General features: G+C 47.6%; 1 protein-coding gene across 1 annotated transcript; it reads right to left on the minus strand.

Annotated features, from left to right (window-relative positions):
* Positions 1-11,351: 11,351 nt before the first annotated feature.
* Positions 11,352-17,697, minus strand: C8R40DRAFT_1239135 (ankyrin repeat-containing domain protein; the record flags this gene model as incomplete). The annotated part of the gene is made up of 11 exons (XM_046233479.1): positions 17,658-17,697; positions 17,565-17,596; positions 17,452-17,510; positions 17,223-17,393; positions 17,145-17,169; positions 16,558-17,089; positions 16,409-16,502; positions 13,753-16,331; positions 13,447-13,702; positions 12,021-12,397; positions 11,352-11,966 (listed from the first exon to the last, which is right to left on the minus strand). Exons 2-11 carry the CDS (start codon positions 17,573-17,575, stop codon positions 11,352-11,354), a joined length of 4,719 nt encoding a protein of 1,572 aa, XP_046083631.1. The 5' UTR covers positions 17,576-17,596; positions 17,658-17,697.
* Positions 17,698-18,164: the final 467 nt, after the last annotated feature.

An 18,164-nucleotide genomic window follows, 5' to 3' on the forward strand; every position in this document is an offset into this window, starting at 1 on the left:
ACAAGAAGTGGGCCGATGTCCGATGTCCGTGGTACTACTCTACTACTACCACCTCCTTCTCCTTCCCCTTCTCAGAGGCCGCCGTCTTCGCCTTCTTCGGCGCCGGCGCCTCCCCTTCTTTCTCTTCCTCCTCTACCTCCTCTTCCCCTTCTCCATCCTTCTCTCCCTCTACTACCTCCTCTCCTCCCTTGTCTTCTTCTTCTTCCTCTTCTTCGCTATTCTCCACGATCCTTCTCCTCTTCAAATTCCTCGGCCGTTCGGAGACCGATCTCGACGGCCCTGGTACCGCCGCTCCCCTCATTGCGTCCCTAGTGTCAATAGCGATGAGACGGGCATGGTCTTCATCCTGTCGCCGTAGGAGCTGCCGTAGGTATTGATGTGACCTTGAGGTGGCTTCCCTCAAGGCCTGGTTGTCGGCCATTAGCTGAGCCAACTGGCTCTCCATTACGGCCATCCTCTCGCCGCCCGGCCCTCCTTCCCGCTTCACTTGTACCGGTCGGCCCGAATACGAACATTTCACCTTTGCATTGTGACATGCCTTGCATATCACGGTGCTCCTTTTCCCCACCTGCTCCAAGCAGGGAATTTTCTTGGTAAAACACCGCTCGCAGGGTGCCCGTTCTTCATCGTCCTCGTCGTCGTTTTCGCCATCGTCGCCATCATCCGGATCCCCGCCGCTAACCTAGTATCAAAAGATTAAGTAGCGACATGGCAGTAGAAAATAGGAACTTACCTCATTCCTTTGAGGGGCCTTTCCCTTTTTCACCACCTGGGGAATTTCTACCTCCACTGGGGAATTTCTACCTCCACTGTACGAGCAGAGGTAGAAGCCTCACCAGGTGACGGCCCCCGACGATTGCGCGCCGCCGCCGCCGCCGCTATCTTTCTCCTCTTCTCTGCCGCCTCCTCCTCTATTCTTCGGGCATCAGCGGCCCGGGCGGCAGCCTCCTGCCTTTTTTTCTCCTCCCCTGCCTTTCGCCTAGCCTCTTCCTCTGCCTTCTTCTTCTCCTCCTTCCTCCTCCTGTTCTTCTCTCGGGTGCGCTCTAACTGGAGCTCTAGCTCCCACTCTTCGTCAGACGGGTCCGGCGTGGAAGGACGAGTTGGGGCGGCCGGCGGAGTGGGTTGTCTACCCGTAACGGGGATAGAGCCGATATTGGTGGAGGTGGTGGTGGTAGTTCGGCTTGTCGACATTTGGGTGGACTTGGAAGTTTTTTGGAAAGTTGGGTCCTTGTTGGCAAAATCTTGGCCCTTTTTATAGGGACAAAACGGCGCACGGGCCAGCGAAAATTTTTCTTCGAATTGTACTTGGTCTACGGTGCACCGAAAATTTTCTTGGATGACTAAAACAATCCCCGGTACCAACGGCTTACGAAAATTTTCCTGCTGACTGATGGGCCAAATTCCCGATGCTGACGGCCTTTAAAATTTTTCCTTGGTGACCAATCAACTCCCGGTATTAATGGCTTTTGAGGGCTCAAGCCTAAGAGGGGGATACTGTCAAGCCCATGCCTCGGGCCTCCATTCCGCCGCTCGGTATTCCGAAGATCAACCTTTATTGTAATCTTCTCCTTATTGTTCTTTCTCGCTACACATACCCTTTCATTCTAGTCCCTCCTTATTGTCTTTTACTTTACCCTGCAGGACTACACGTATAACTCCTAGTAGCTAGTCTGGCGCTCCGCACCGTTGCGCCGCTCCGTAGATATAAATACTGCTTGTACGCTACTGTAGTTCCTCAGTTTAATTATCGACTTAGATTCCCTCTTCCACTCTGTGCTCTCTAAGTCTTCAGGCTCAACGCCTTGAAGTACTCTCTACGCTACCTTAGGACTAGACGTCCTCTGGCTCGCTCCTCGTCACCGGCGATACCGCCGCTCCGACTTGGCTGCTTCTCAGTTCCTCCCTTCTCTACTCTCGATCTCCGGGGACTAACGGCGTAACGGCGGTGTTGTTAATAACTTCACTACTGTCCCACTCGTCTTCCGCACTTAGACACCTTGTGGCTTTGGCATGATTACACGGTGTACATGATCTTAACACAGAGATATATTGAGTATTGTAGTCATAGGTAATAATAAGTAAGCACATACCTGGTCCCAGATAATGACAGAGAGGTCAAGATAAGGGACCAGGCTGTGAGGGATTGGCTTTATATACATAATCCGATCTGCGAGAAATGACAATGTAATACTGTACAGTTTAGGAACAAGGAAGGTGGCAGAAGCGAGTAGAAGGAGAAGGGTAACAGGTGGATCAGTAATCAATGATGGGGGTCAGGTGGATCAGTAATTGATGGGATTTTACAGTGATGTAATTGTACAAGTAAGGGCGTCGAGATGGTGAGAAAAGGAAAATGATAGGGGTTACATACTTCATGACAACTACATCTCTTCGAGCTACCTTCTTAGAAGGCCCGATGCTCCGAGCTTCTATTGTCATGGATATCGAGGCTTTGCATCAAGCCATCATTCTCGCTCTTCCGAAGGACCCGAGCTCCGTTGTTGGTCTGGAACTTGCAAAAGATCCTTCCAATGAACATTGGAGCTTAGGTAGTGATGGGTTACTACACCTTGATGACCGTATTTATGTTCCGAATCACGGCAATCTTTGCCTTCAAGTCCTCCGCTACTTTCACGATCATCCACTCTCAGGCCATTTTGGCCAGAACCGAACTCTAGAGGCAGTACATCGTCAATACACCTGGCCCAAGGTCAGAGACTTTGTTCATGACTACGTTACTTCCTGCACAACTTGTGGTCGCAATAAGCCTCGGCGCCATCGGCCTTACGGCTTGTTAAAACCTCTGCCGGTTCTGGTCCGACCATGGGACTCCATCTCCATGGACTTCATTGAGCAACTGCCAATGTCGAATGGCTATACAGCTATCCTTGTCATGGTGGATCGATCTTCCAAGCAAGCTATCTTTATTCCAACTTTCGATACTATCACTTCTGAACAACTAGCTGAGCTTTTTGTTATTCATGTTTTCTCTAAGCATGGTGTCCCTAATCATGTTACTTCCGATCGTGGTTCCGAAATTGTTTCGGCGTTTTTCCGGGCTCTCGGTAAAGTGCTCTCCATGGAACTTCACTATACCTCTGGATATCATCCGGAAGCCGATGGGCAGACCTGTCATGCCCTGGCTACAACCAGACCAGTTCCAGTACCAGCCACGCGTCGTCACACTTCCTACCTACCTCTACACCTCCCCAAGTGCCACCACGCACCTCCCCAAGACAGTACCACCATTGCCCTGATATATCTACCCAAACGTCCTCGCGATCACCCCGACACCCAAGGGTACATTTAGTGGTTGAGTTACAGCTCATGGGTGTCGTTGGATCTTTTTGCGTGCGCATGTTTCACATCCCTCTATGTACTTCTCTACACAGGAGTGCAGTGTTGGCCACCATAGGATAGAAGCTGCAATTTTGGTGAAGTGATTGGGCTTGAGGACCGTCTGCTGTCGATTATCCTCATCGTGTAGTACCTGGTGAGCTGCCATATGGGAAAGAGCATCAGCCTGAGTGTTTATTCTACCAGGGCGGTGAATCATGTGGAAGTCAAACTGTGAAAGGTATAGAGCCCAGTGGGCTTGGCGGCAGGTGAGGTCTTGAGCTGTGCACCAGAATTCGAGCTTAGAGTGATCAGTGATGATGTCAAATGGCTGGGGTAGTCCCTCTAGGAAGTTCCTCCAGTCCTTCAATGCTTCTATGATGGCTAGCATTTCCCAGTCATAGATCTCATAGTTTCGCTCTGCTGGTTGCATAGAGGCTGATCTAAAGGCGACAGGATGCCATTGGCCATCATCTTGTTTCTGCATGAGGGCACCAGCCTGAAGCGTCTACCTCGATTCGGGTTGGTTTGTCTGGTGTCCATAGGGCTAAGATGGGTGCAGAGATGAAGGCCTCTCGGAGGGTATCAAATGCTTGTTGCTGGGTGTCCATCCAGGTAAAGGATATGTCTTTCCAAGTGAGGTCGCTCAGAGGTCTGGCTATCCTTGTAAAGTTCCGTATAAGGCGTCGGTAGAAGTTAGCAAATCCAAGGAACCCTCGTAGCTCTCGAAGGTTAGTGGGGGCTAGCCAGTCGTGAACTGCAGCTACCTTTATTGGGTTCATTCTCACCTCCCCTTCCGATATAATAAGGCCTAGATATTCAATCTGTTGTTGTTTGAATTCACACTTCTCCGGTCATAGGTATAGATCATGCTTCTCCAACCGGGTTAGTACTTCCCATACCACTCGTCGGTGTTCCTGAAGATCACTGCTAAAGATGAGGATGTTGTCTAGGTAAACCGCTACCTTTCCAGCTGCAATGAGGTCTGCAAATATAGCATTCATAAGTGCTTGAAACGTTGCGGGGGAGTTGGTGAGACCAAAGAACATAACCTTAGGCTCGAACAGCCCTCGTGTGGTTGCAAAGGCCCCTTTCCATTCATGACCTTCCTTGATTCTGATGTTGTTGTAGCCCCAGCAGACATTGAACTTGGTAAAATATCGAGCCCCTTGGAGCCAACTAATTATATCAGCCACCAATGGGAGGGGATAGCAGTTCTTCACAGTATACTCATTCAGTTTCCGGTAGTCCTGTACGAAACGGAGTTTCCCATCCTTCTTCTTCACAAAGAAGACTGGGGACGAGATGGGTGATTTGGAGGGAACAATGTAGCCTTTCTGCAGATTTTCTCCCAGGAAGTGATCCAACTCCTCCTGCTCATTTAGGGACATGGGTAAATCTTGGTGCGCATGGTTGCTGGTGCTCCAGGTATGAGATCAATTGCATGGTCCCAAGGTTGGTGGGCAGGTACTCGTTCAGAGGCAGATTCTGAGAAAACCTTCTTGAAATCACGGTACTGCTCAGGGACCATCTTTCAAAGGTTTTAACAGGCTTGTCTCGGTTAGCTTCCTCTGCTGGCTGCTGGGAGTAAGTGAATCCTGCGGCGCACCAGACTTCCTCAGTCTGTTCCTCTAGAATTCCTGCTTTTACCCATGCCCGACAAGTTTTAAGATGGCTCGGATTCAATGTATTGGAGGTTCCTCCACCACTGCTGATTCGCTTTCTTCAAGGGTCGCTTCCAGTGGCACCTCAATATGAGGGGGTTTGGCTGGAGGTTCCAGGTTCGGGAGTTCAGGGATTGGGCTTTCTGTGTTAGCAGCGGCTAGATGCGAGTATGAGATCTCCTCATCTGGGACTTCTTCTATAGCTACTCGAGGGGGCTTTACTGAAAGTTGTCCTTTCTCCCAATCAATCTCCGGATTTACCTTCTGTAGCCAGGGCAGTCCAAGGATGACGTCTTCACCTCCTAGGTTGGTGATCAGAAAGTCCATCCATCGCTCTTGATTATCCACTGTGAGTGCTAGGCATGCAAAATGGGTTATCCGTCCAGCTCGGTTAGGTGTTCCATTGATATTAAAAACATTGATTGGTTTATGAAGGGGTGCACATCTTACACGATTCCGGGTGGCAAAATCTTGGTTTAAAAACAGGGTGGTAGCTCCACAGTCTACCATGGCTGCAGTTGTTATACTATGATTCCTTCCTCTTAGTCTCACATGAATTTGGAAATGTGGGGAAGTGGAGTTTAATTCCCGGATCGACGATATTGTTACGATCACTTACTAGAACCAGTCGCTGACAGATATTGTACATGATGGGTGCGAGTCATACGAAGAAGTAGCAAACATAACAAACTGATTACGGGGTACTCTTGGTGCAGCCGGAGCAGGTACTCTCTTTAAAAACCCTGTTGAAAGCCAGAGGACGAGGAGGACATAGAATTAGCATGATCAAGTAATTCCCTTATTTGGCCAATCTGGTTGGAAAAGTCCTGGTTAGGGGGGCTCGGAGTAGCAGGTATGGTTGCTGGAGCAGATGTTGGGGTCGAGGCAGCAATCTGGACGGATTCATTTGGGAATGGGGAGGATGGCGTGGGTCCCGTAGCGGATATCTGTTGGCGTCGGCCTCAGTTTTGTCCGAGTCCCATGAACTTGTCTTGGCAGACTGCTTCCAGATGTCCTCAGTGTCCACAGTAACGGCAAGTGGTCTCTTGGTGTGGGCAGTTTTGCTTGACATGACCTTGGGCAACACAGCCGAAGCATCGTTCTTGCATGCGAGCTAGGAATGCCTCCCTAGTATTCCCATTACTAGTGTGGGTGGCATCAATGTCCATAGCGTGGGGGTCAGCGGGGGCAGTGTGAGCAGTGTGTGTGGAAGCGTGTCCAGAATTTCGGCCAGTCATGGTAGGGTCGTGCATGTAGACGTCCACTGATATGGCTCATTTGATTGCCTCCTTCAGAGTCAGAGCAAGTCCTTGGGCGATGTTTACAATGATGAGATTTTGTCAGATCTCTGGAAGTAGGGCAGTGAAAAAGCATTCCCGTAAATCAATGTCAGACATTCCAGTCCGATCCCCAATATCCTTGAACTTCTGAGTGAATTCCGCAACTGTCTGACCTTTACTTTGCTTGAGATTTTTGATCTCACTGTGAGCTTCCATACCCGGGTCTACTGACTCAAAGTGCTGAACGAGCTCTTTCAGGAACTCTTCCCAAACTCCTCCAAAGGGGGGATTTTCCGCATTAAAATGTAGCAAATGTGGGGTTGCCCAGTCACCCGCACTTTCAGTGAAGAACCCTAGGGCTGACTTGATAAGCTTTGCCTGACTCTTGGTGAGATCAGGTTGTTCCAATGCCCAGTTCTGGAACTGAGCCATGAAGCGATGCGCCTCAGTGCTATCTTTACCCTTGAATACCTCGGGTTTATTCATGCTTGACCTGGCAGATGAACATTCCTCCATGGCTGTGGCTAGGTTGGCTACCTGTTTAATAAGCTGTGCCATGAGGTTGTTTGCAGTGGGTGGTGTAGGGGTAGGTTGAGTGGGTTGAGCAGGGTCAGACATGATTGGAGTGGGTGATCGGGGATGGGGAATTGGCAGGAAGGTTATATCGTCTACAGTGAATAGGTTCTGGACTGAATTGGAAAGCATGTGGGGGCAAGGCTGGGAGTCGCAGTCGTACCAGGTGTTGTCAATCTGATGGACGTGGTGTTGATCTCTGGGATCAAGTGCATGTTGGAGAGCAGAGCAGTCTGTTGTAGCGGTAAGAGCAGAAGGGTCTACAGGTATAGAAGATGTGATGTATGCAGATCCTGCAAGGACAACCTTATCGGTAGGCTGTCAGTGCAGTAATGGATCTTGACCTAATGTCACGAAGCGGCAGAGGTGGAGCGACTAGCAGAGCAGGAAAGCGGAGTGACTAAGCAAGGCGGTGAGGCGGAGCGACTAAGCAGGTCAACAAGGTGGAGCGACTAAGCGGAGCGGAGGTAAACTGGTCCCAGATAATGACAGAGATATATTGAGTATTGTAGTCATAGGTAATAATAAGTAAGCACATACCTGGTCCCAGATAATGACAGAGAGGTCAAGATGAGGGACCAGGCTGTGAGGGACTGGCTTTATATACATAATCCGATCTGCAAGAAATGACGATGTAATACTGTGCAGTTTAGGAGCAAGGAGGGTGGCGGAAGCCAGTAGAAGGAGAAGGGTAACAGGTGGATCAGTAATCAATGATGGGGGTCAGGTGGATCAGTAATCAATGATGGGAGTCAGGTGGATCAGTAATCAATGGGATGACAGTGATGTAATCGTACAAGTAAGGGCATCGAGATGGTGAGAAAAGGAAAATGATAGGGGCTACGTACTTCATGACAGAGTCAGTAGAACCAGAATCAACAAGAGTAGGAAATTTAAGAAGAGCAGAGATAGGTTCAGCCGGCGCGGCCAAGTCGGATAACAGAAATTCAGTAGTTAATGATATTACAAGAGATCGTTCAATGGAAGAAAGAGCGGATGCATTGAGATATAACTCCCCAGGTGAGGTACGAACCTGATCAATGCAGCTCCCGTTTCGTACCGGGGAACAAGAGCTGCAGACCAGTTTTCCAATTCCTCTTCAACAACGATTGGCATTGCTTCGGGGGTTTCTTCAACTTCAGCACGCAGCCCTTCGATTCTTGGGCCTTTTGCTTATTGCAGTCAGCAATCTGATGCTTACCACCGCAGAAGAGACAAAGGTTGTTCTTCATCCTTCTTTCCCTTTCGGAGGGAAGGACTTTCCCATCTGCACCGAGATGGTTGAACTCGGGGTGCTGACCGCCGGATTGGCCAGAATTCGAAGAGTTCTGGGGCTTGCCATTGTTGTTAGGTTTCCCTCCAGAGAAAGGTTTAGGCTTTGGTGTGAATGGCGCCGAAGAGCCAGATGGCTGAGAGTTGTTTTGCTGGTTAGTAGAACCAGCTTTGAAGTCCGAGGAACCCTTCTTCGGGTTCTGAGCAATAAAAGGCTTACCAGCCTCATGCTTTCTAGTTTCTTTGCGCTTCCAATAACGGTTGTCAATACGAAGAACCTCTTGATGATAATCGGCGAGCGTCGCTGGCTCAGGCAAACGCGCCATTTCGTCCTTAATGCGTTCAGCCAAACCTTGTCCATAAGCCCATGTCAGGGCAGCAGAATCCCAGTTGGTGCTAGCAGCCAGGGTGTTGAACCGGATGTTGTATTTCTGGATGTTTTCAGTTTCCTTCATTTTCAGGTTACCAAGAGAATCTTTGGCCTTGCCTTGGGCGTTGTAAACGCCGAAATTGTCCTGAAGCTCCTTTACAAGGGCTTTGAAGGAGGACGTCCAGGCTGGCAGCGAGTCAAGATCCGGGTCGAGAATATCAGGGACAAACCATTCTTTGGCTGACCCACTGAGATAGGAAAGAGTATAATTCACCTTCCGTTGGTCGATGAAATACTTTGGATGGTCATTGAAGACCAGGGCGAGATTGACGAAGAATGTCTTGAGCTTTCGGGGGTCCGAACCGTTGAATACCTCTGGCTCCTTGACGTTGCTCTTAGTTTCAGAGCTGTCAGAGGGTCGGCCAAGAGCGGCGAGAACAGTACCAAGGGTTTCAATGGAACCCTTGAATCCTGAGAGGAGTTCCAACATAGCACGTTGCTCATTGGGGATGTCAGGAGAGATTGGAGAATGGGGTCCACCAGGTCCACCAGGACTGCCAGGACCGCTGGGACCACCAGGCTCACCATGCGGTAAATCACTGGAGTCGTCATCCAGATTGTCGTGGTCAGCATTGTCGTTGTTGGCACCCAGATGGTCGGGGTCGACAGGAGGGTCTTGATCATCGTGATCACCAGCGTCCAGATCGAAGTGAGGAGGCGGGTCATGAGGAGATTCTGAAGTAGCATGACATTGAAGTTGTTTTCCAGTACAACGGGCTATAGCTTGGAGGATTGGAGATTCAATTCAAGTAATAGACCGGCCCCGAGCCGGAGCGACCATGGGGGGTTGTCCACGGCGAGGGGTCAAAACTTGGACAGGTTGTCCATCACCAGTATACAATTCCATAGCTTCAGGAAGAGTCGATGTAGTAGGAACTGTGGCTGGACCAAAACCGCGATTACGGTGACTTGGTTGACCGATAGCAGAAATGGATTCGGAGAAAGGGTGTTAAGATCATGTACACCGTGTAACCGTGCCAAAGCCACAAGGTGTCTAAGTGCGGAAGACGAGTGGGACAGTAGTGAAGTTATTAACAACACCGCCGTTACGCCGTTAGTCCCCGGAGATTGAGAGTAGAGAAGGGAGGAACTGAGGAGCAGCCAAGTCGGAGCGGCGGTATCGCCGGTGACGAGGAGCGAACCAGAGAATGTCTTAGTCCTAAGGTTATAGTAGAGAGTACTCCAAGGCGTAGAGCCTGAAGACTTAGAGAAGAGCTAAGTTGGAAGGGAGATCTAAGTTGAGAAGGGAGATCTAAGTTGATAATTAAACTGAGGAACTACAGTAGCGTACAGGCAGTATTTATATCTACGGATCGGCGCATCGGTGCGGAGCACTAGACTAACTACTAGGAGCTATATGAGTAGTACCTGCAGGGTAAAGTAAAAGACAATAAGGAGGGACTAGAACGAAAGGGTATGTGTAGCGAGAAAGAACAATAAGAGTGAGATTACAATAAACCATGGATCTTCGGAGTACCGAGCGGCGGAATGGAGGCCCGAGGCATGGACTTGACAGCTCCTCTCTTCTATACTCTCAATCTCCGGGGACTATCTCTAAGCATGGTGTCTCTAATCATGTTACTTCCAATCGTGGTTCTGAATTTGTTTCAGTGTTTTTCCGGGCTCTCAGTAAAGTGCTCTCCATGGAACTTCACTATACCTCTGGATATCATCCGGAAGCCGATGGGCAGACTGAGCGTGTCAACCAAACTCTCGAGCAGTACATCAGGATCTATTGCTCCTACCAACAAGATGACTGGTCGCACTTACTCCCGATCGCCAAGTTCGCCTATAACAATGCTCCCAATACTTCCACTGGTATTACTTCATTTTTCGCTAACAAAGGATACCATCCAAATATCACCGTTCGGCCCGAGGTCGACATGGAGTCTGATTTAGCTAGAGACTTCGTTGTCAACCTCGATGAACTCCACGTCTTCCTTCGAGAGGAAATCCTTCTAGCTCAATCTTGTTACAAGGAACAAGCTGACAGGAAAAGAATCTCGCACCTGGAGCTCCCGATCAGCTCCGAAGTTTTTGTTCTTGCTAAGCACATTTGATCTACTTGTCCTACTGAAAAATTCTCTGAAAAATATCTTGGTCCTTTCAAGGTCATCAGTCAACCGGGTACTTTGTCTTATGAGCTCCAGCTCCCAGACTATCTTTGCCGAATTTACCCGGTCTTCCATGTCTCACAGCTGGAGCCAGTTACGCGGAATCCATTCCCGAATCGTACTCAATGTCCTCCACCTCCAATTGAAGTTGATGGTGAAGAGGAGTACAACGTTGCCAAAATTCTGGACTCCAAGCTGGACAGAAGGTATAAGCGTTGTCCTCTGCGTTATTATATTCGGTGGGCCAATTATGAAGGTACCAACGATCAATTTTCCTGGGTTGCTGCTGATGAACTGGTACCCGCATTCCATGCTCGATACCCTTTAAAACCTGGACCTTGATCATAAAAAACATTTTATTCCTTTCCCCGAAATCCTGTTCTCCGCCGAAGATTACTTCGTTGCGTCGAGAGGGTAAACACAATGATAGCAAATTGAGTGTTTACTCCTCTCTCTTAATTGCTTATTCTTTTCTTCTATAAATGTTTCACTCAGTTTCTCATGCACGCTATACTACTTATAGTTCAAACTAATTAGTTCTTGCGCCGCATCGTGGCCCATTTGCTTCTGATTTCAAGATACAATAACATTTTCTTATATACAAAAAACCAAAAAATTATATGTAACAGGGATAAGAATACAAGAAGAGGCCAAAGGACCGAGGTCCAATGTCCGTTTCCTACTACTCCTCTGCCCTCTCCTTTCCCTTCTGCGATCGCGCCTCCGTCGGCACCGTCTCCTCCTCCTCTCCCTCTCCATCCTTCTCTACTCCCTTCTCCTCCACTTCTTTTTCTTCTTCTTCTTCCTCTTCTTCCTCTTCTTCTTCACTCTCCTCCATGACCCTTTGTCGCTTCAGCGGTTGCTGCCGCTCGGTACTCCTCTTCGATGGTCCCGCCGTCGCTGGTTCTTCCCCCATACCCATCATCGCCATTCTCATCTCCATGGCTATAAGGCGGGCATGGTTGTCTTCCTGTCTTCTCAACAACTGGCGCAGGTATTGATGGGATTTTGAGTTGGCCTCCCGTAGGGCCCGGAGGTCAGCAAGACTCTGCACCATTTGACTCTCCATCCCAGCGATGCGCTCGCCGGAGCCGCCTTCCCGCTGTTTCGAGGTTGTAGGATGACCCGAGTATGAACACCTCACCTTGGCGTCATGGCAGGGTTTACAAATGATGGAACTCCTCTTGCCAGCCTGCATCTGGCAAGGGAGTTTCGTGTTTCGGCACTGCTCGCAGGGCGCTCGGTCCTCGTTGTTGTCATTGTTGTCGTTGCCGTCATTGGGGTCTCCACCAACCGGCTGCAAAAGTAGTATGTCAGTAAGAAGGTAGGAACCAAAAGATTGGATACTCACCTGGGTCTTGGCTTTCCCCTTTCCCTTGCTCTTAGTCGCCCGCCGAAGTTCCACAATGGGCCTCCATGGGGAAACTGACATCTCACTAGGAGAAGTCCCCCTCTGACTTCTTGTGGTCGCCACATCGGCCAACAACCTTCTTCTTTCCTCCTTCCATGTTGCGGTTTCCTTCCTAGCCGCTTCTTCTTCGGCCTTTGTCTTGGCCGCTGCTGCTGCCTTCTTCTCCCTCATTCTACAGACCTTCTCATGCACCCTCCTCAGAATCTCGTCCTTGCTTTCTTGACCGACGGGATTGGCAGGAGGCGGAGGTGTGACCGCGAAGGGCCAGCGGTGGAAGAAGTGGTTGTAGTTTGAGTGCGGCTGTCGGACATCTTGGACTTAGAAACTCTCGAGGAAAGTTAGGACCATAGCAGTAAAACCCTGGCCCTTTTATAGGGAAAAACAGTGCACGGACCAGCTAAAAATTTCCATCGAATTGTACTTGGCTTACGGTGGACCAACGAAATTTTCCTGATGACTAAAGGGATAATTGCCAATGCTGACGGGTTTTAAAATTTTTTCTCAGGTGACTAATAATAATTCCCGATGCTAATGGCTTTCGAGGGCTCAAGCCTAAGAGGGGGATACTGTCAAGTCCATGCCTCGGGGCCCCATTCTGCCGCTCAGTGTTCCGAAGATCTACCTTTTATTGTAATCTCCTTCTTATTGTTCTTTCTCGCTACACATACCCTTTCATCCTAGTCTCTCCTTATTGTCTTTTACTCTACCCTTTTTGTATTTGTCCAGAGACGTCTCTGTTCCAGTAGGCAGTGGTAACAGTGGTACTGATGGCGGCGGGGGTGTTTGGGACGTCAAATGGTACTGGGGGGGGGGGTCTGAATTTGGGTTTTAGAATTTGGATTTTCAAATTTGGGTGATTGTCTTGAGTTCCACATTCTTCCAAGTGGAGGCAGACAGCTTCCCAAGGGCCGAATCCCAGTCCCTCCTTGCAGCCCAAATATCCTCCTCCAGCTTCTGAAATCACTCAGAGAGACTCTGAGGAATGAAAATATAATATCAGAAAATGAAGATAGGGGGAGAGGGAGCATGACTTACCTGCCCAAGGGGTCCTGGTAAAGCTAAACTGAGATAAAGAGAAATCTGTAAGGTTAGCAGGTACAAAGGGAAAAGAACTGGATCTATGTAAAGGGTGTGTGATCAAAATATACTAGGCTGAGGGCTTGGGATGCTACAAAGCTACTTAAATAGAGATGTGGAAGTGAACAAGGAAGCATTGGGGCTCTGGCAGCTAGTATGTATGATACCTCAATCAGATCTAGTGATGGAAGGGGGTAATAATATAACTCTGTCATTATCTTGGACTAGTTTGTGCACTATTTGCCTATGCCCTGCTCGGTGACTCTGCCTCATCACTCTAGTTACTCACTCTGTCTCTGCCTCTTTGTGACAGGATTATCATCATTATCAACCACATCCACATTGTCATTTATTCCTTCCTTCTCTCCCCTTTTCCGTTTACCATTGGTATTTGCTGTTGTTGCAGGATTCCACTGTAATGACCCATTTGGTGGTGTGTCAGAATATAGTTCACTGTTGGACTCTTGGGAAGTTATGTATTCAGGTGGTGGTAATGATTGCAGCTGAGATTGTGACTGGGAATGGACTTCCAAGTCCTCAATATCCTGAATGACTTGTGAGTGGGTTAACCCACTTGGTACTGCTGATGACAAACCATTTGCATTCCCATATCTCTTTCCTTCTGCATTGACTTCTGCACCCTTCTCCAGAGGCAACTTGACAATTGCTTCATGCCCCTTCTCTGAGGCAGCCTGGAGTGCATTCCATCTTCACCACCTTGTGCATTGACATCTGCACCATTGTCCAACAGTAACTTGACAATTACTTTATGCCCAGAATATGAGGCAGCCTGGAGGGCATTTCCAAGTTTCCCCCCTTGTGCATTGACATCTGCACCCTTCTTCAGGAGCATCTTGACAATTGCTTCATGCCCAGAATATGAGGCAACATAGAGGGCATTCCCATATTTCCCCCTTTGTGCATTGACATCTGCATCATTGTCCAGCAATAACTGTACTATTACTTCATACTTCCTGTATACAGCAGTCTGGAGTGCATTTCCATATTTACCTCCTTGTGCATTGACCTCTGCCCCATTGTCCAGCAGTAACTTGACAACTGCCTTATGCCCCTTCTCTGAGGCAGCCTGGAGGGCATTCCCATATTTCTCCCCTTGTGCATTGACATCTGCACCATTGTCTAGCAGTAACTTAACAATTACTTCATGCCCAGAATATGAGGCAGCCTGGAGTGCGCTCCCATCTTCCCCCCCTTCTGCATTGACATCTGCACCGTTGTCCAGCAGTAACTTGACAATTACTTCCTTCCCACTTTTTGAGGCAGCCTGGAGTGCACTCCCATCCTCCCCCCCTTGTGCATTGACATCTGCACCATTGTCCAGAAGCAACCTGACAATTGCTTCATGCCCCTTCCCTGAGGCAGCCTGGAGTGCACTCCCATATTCCCCCCCTTGTGCATTGACATCTGCACCATTGTCCAGAAGCAACCTGACAATTGCTTCATGCCCCTTCCCTGAGGCAGCCTGGAGTGCACTCCCATCTTCACCCCCTTGTGCATTGACATCTGCACCCTTGTTCAACAGTAACTGTACAATTGCTTCATTCCCAATTGTTGAGGCAGCCAGGAGTGCAGTTCCATATTTCCCCCCTTGTGCATTGATATCTGCACCCTTTTCCACCAGCCACCAGACAAGTGCTTCATCCTCCCAGAATGCAGCAGTCTGGAGTGCATTTCCATATTCACCTCCTTCTTCATTGACATCTGCGCCCTTCTCCACCAGCATCTGAAGAATCTTCAAATTCTCCTGCCATAAAGCAACCTCCATTGCATTTGCATATTCCTCCCCTTGTGTATTGAAACCTTCTGCATTGACATCTGCACCCTTCTCCAGCAGCAATGAGACAAGTGCTTCATTCTTCAACCATACAGCAGCCTGTAGTGCATTTCCATAATCTCCTCCTTGTGTATTGACTTCTGCACCCTTCTTCAGTAGCAACTGTGCAATTTCTTCATTCCCACTAGATGAGGCAGCCTGAAGTGCATTCCCATATTCCCCCCCTTGTGCATTGACATCTGCACCATTGTCCAGCAGTAACTGTACAATTACCACATTTCCCTTTGATGAGGCAGCCTGTAGTGCATTTCCATATTCTCCTCCTTGTGCATTGACTTCTGCACCTTTATCCAGCAGCAACTGTGCAATTTCTTCATTCCCATTTGATGAGGCAGCCTGGAGTGCATTCCCCATTTCCCCCCCTCGGGAATTAACATCTGCACCCTTCTTCAGCAGCAACTGTACAATTTCTGCATTTTCTCTGAATACAGCTGCCTGGAGTGCATTTCCATATTTCCCCCCTTGTGCATTGACATCTGCACCCTTCTCCAGTAGCATCTTGACAATTGCCTTATTCCCAGAATATGAGGCAGCTTGGAGTGCATTTCCATGTTCACCACCACCTGTATTTATATATATTTTGGCAGTTTCCAGGTCTAGCTCATCAATAAGCTTTTGAACTACCTCACACAAGCCATTCAATGCTCCATAATATAATGGTGTTCCTCCTTTCCTAGATCTGTATGCTTTTTTCCATCTTCCAAAATGCATGCTGTCATTGTCTAACATCCTTTGTATCAAGTTTTGGGCTTTGCCTTTCAACTTGTACTCTTCCACCTTTGATGCATGAGAGAGCCAATTCTTCACACTGTAATAAGCAATAGAACTGTTATCAATAGTCATTCTAATGTGTTCTGTTTGCATCAAGTAGATGATAGTTGTTTGGGTCATGATGTCATGAGCCAATTGTTCATTCAATTCCAACAGGTCTTTGGTCTGATTTTGTAGAGAATGGGAAATGAGATACTCCTTAACTGATGCATGGGCAAGTTGGACAATATTGTTCTGCCCCACAGTCACAAGTGTGGAGTCAATGACCAGTTCAACTTGGAATTCCATGGAAGGATGAATAACCTGCTCTTGAAGATCAACTGCAAATACTTGACTGAATTGCTTTTTTGTCAATGGCTGATATGCATAGAGCAACCATAAAAGCAACTGTTGTGCTTCTTCTGCATGTCCCTCTTTTTGACACCTTTCTAGAGCTTTTTGGTATGTTTCCTCCAGGTTTCTGGGTAGTTTACCCAGGGCCCTCATCACACTTGGTGTTGTAGTACATTTCTGCACTTCTCCAAGTTGGCAATCAACATCTGCAAAACCTGTATGTTCGCCAGAGCAAGGGTACTGGCTGGAGAGCGCTCTCCAGCACCCAAAGCACTGAGAGCAAAATTTCAACCTTGCTCTGGGTGCTTTGGCTGCTGGGAAGCGCTCTCAGCTGCTTTCGGAGAATTAGCCGAAAAAACAGGTTTTGCAGATGAACCCAACGGAATCTGGAACATCATTTCAAATTATGCTAAATTACAAAAAAAAAAAAACTACTCACACCCCGTGAGCACCATTTCTCAATGATTCCTTTATATGATCCCCAGTTTTGCCTTTGAACCTTGTAATAGTATCAATTTTTGACTTGAGATACAATTCTATATCCTCATTGATTTGTGACTCTCCCCCATGAAGTGTGATCTCTGTAACCTCCTTTCCAAATGAGTTTGCTTGGAGTCTGCTTGTCACAAGGATCCACAGTTGACCTGAGTATGCAGACAACCACTTCATTACCTCATCTGCCTCTTTGCATTCATCCAATGCATCAACAACAATGTATCCAGTATTTCTCTCTTTGATCATGGTTTTGAGCAGTTTGTGAAGTTCTTCAGCTGTGATGCCAGTGAATTTTTTTAACTTATAGAGAGCATAGAGTGCAGGATTGACTCCTTCATTCCCTATTCCCAGTTGCTTGATAAGGGATAACAAGAACCCACGGTATGTGCTTTTCAGACCACTATTATCCCGGGTATCAAAATAATGATACCAGACAGCATTTGGGTTACTTTGTTGTATCTCTTCGGAAATTGTGGTTCTATCATAGATATTTGTCAATCAATGAATCTGTGTTTATCATTTCTATCACTCACATCAAAACAGTTTTTCCTGATCCAGCTACAACACATAGTTATTAAGAATAATCCTTCTCTTGTTCAAGATAATCAAACCTGATCCTTGAATCCACAATACACCAGGCTCAGCTTTCCAGCTCTTATATTCATCAAGGTCAAATATCCATTGGCCAGTGCCTGGTAATTTTTTGTCTGCTGCAGTCACATAATTGGCAGAGCAATCTGGAGCATTAAGCCACTGATAGATCTTAGTGGTCTCGTCACTTGCTATAGGATATTATTCTCAGAGTTTTGAGTAATTTTTTTTTGTGTTTGAACAACCCACATATGACTGTAAAATTACCACCATAAATGGCAAAATTACTTGCACTGTGAAACATGCTGCTAATTATTCAAAATATCAGTTGTTGCAATAAAAGGTGCTTGAAACAACTATACACAGTATCCATTGAATGATTACTTTAGTTGACCTTGATCAAAGTGAAATAAATCAGCCTAGATGATTTGACAGGATAAGTCACATGTACTGACTGTTACTTTGGTCTTGCAATGAATGATGATAGTAGAAAGCAAGGGGGAATGATGGGCTTTAATAATCGGTGACATCTTTTATAGGCATTGATGTTTAAAGTTTGATTGACAGATGCAATGATCATTGCGTTAGCAGTTTACTTGATATTTTATGATACTTTTGTTACATATCACAAGCACTCTTGCGTTCCTTTGGGATTTATGAGTCCGAAATGTAATGAAGGATTCATCTTATAGTGGGTTCCAGCATGGGAATTTTTACCTCGCCTTCCTCTTTCAGCGATTTCCCCCCCCCCCCATATTTGGACTGTCACGCTTTGTGGCACTTGTCACCTTTTTGTCACCCTGCATTACTTACGGCGCTCCCCACTGGGCCCACTCCAACATTATCTGCATGGTACATCTTGCTGCAAACTTTTCTGCAAAAGCCTCTGCCATAGCTTGAAACAAAGGTCTTCAAAACAAAGACCAAATCAGGATGGCCAATTACTGGGGTATTCAAGGATG

Source organism: Lentinula edodes (assembly GCF_021015755.1).
Source record: "Lentinula edodes strain Le(Bin) 0899 ss11 chromosome Unknown C8R40scaffold_31, whole genome shotgun sequence".
Classification (NCBI taxonomy): domain Eukaryota; kingdom Fungi; phylum Basidiomycota; class Agaricomycetes; order Agaricales; family Omphalotaceae; genus Lentinula; species Lentinula edodes.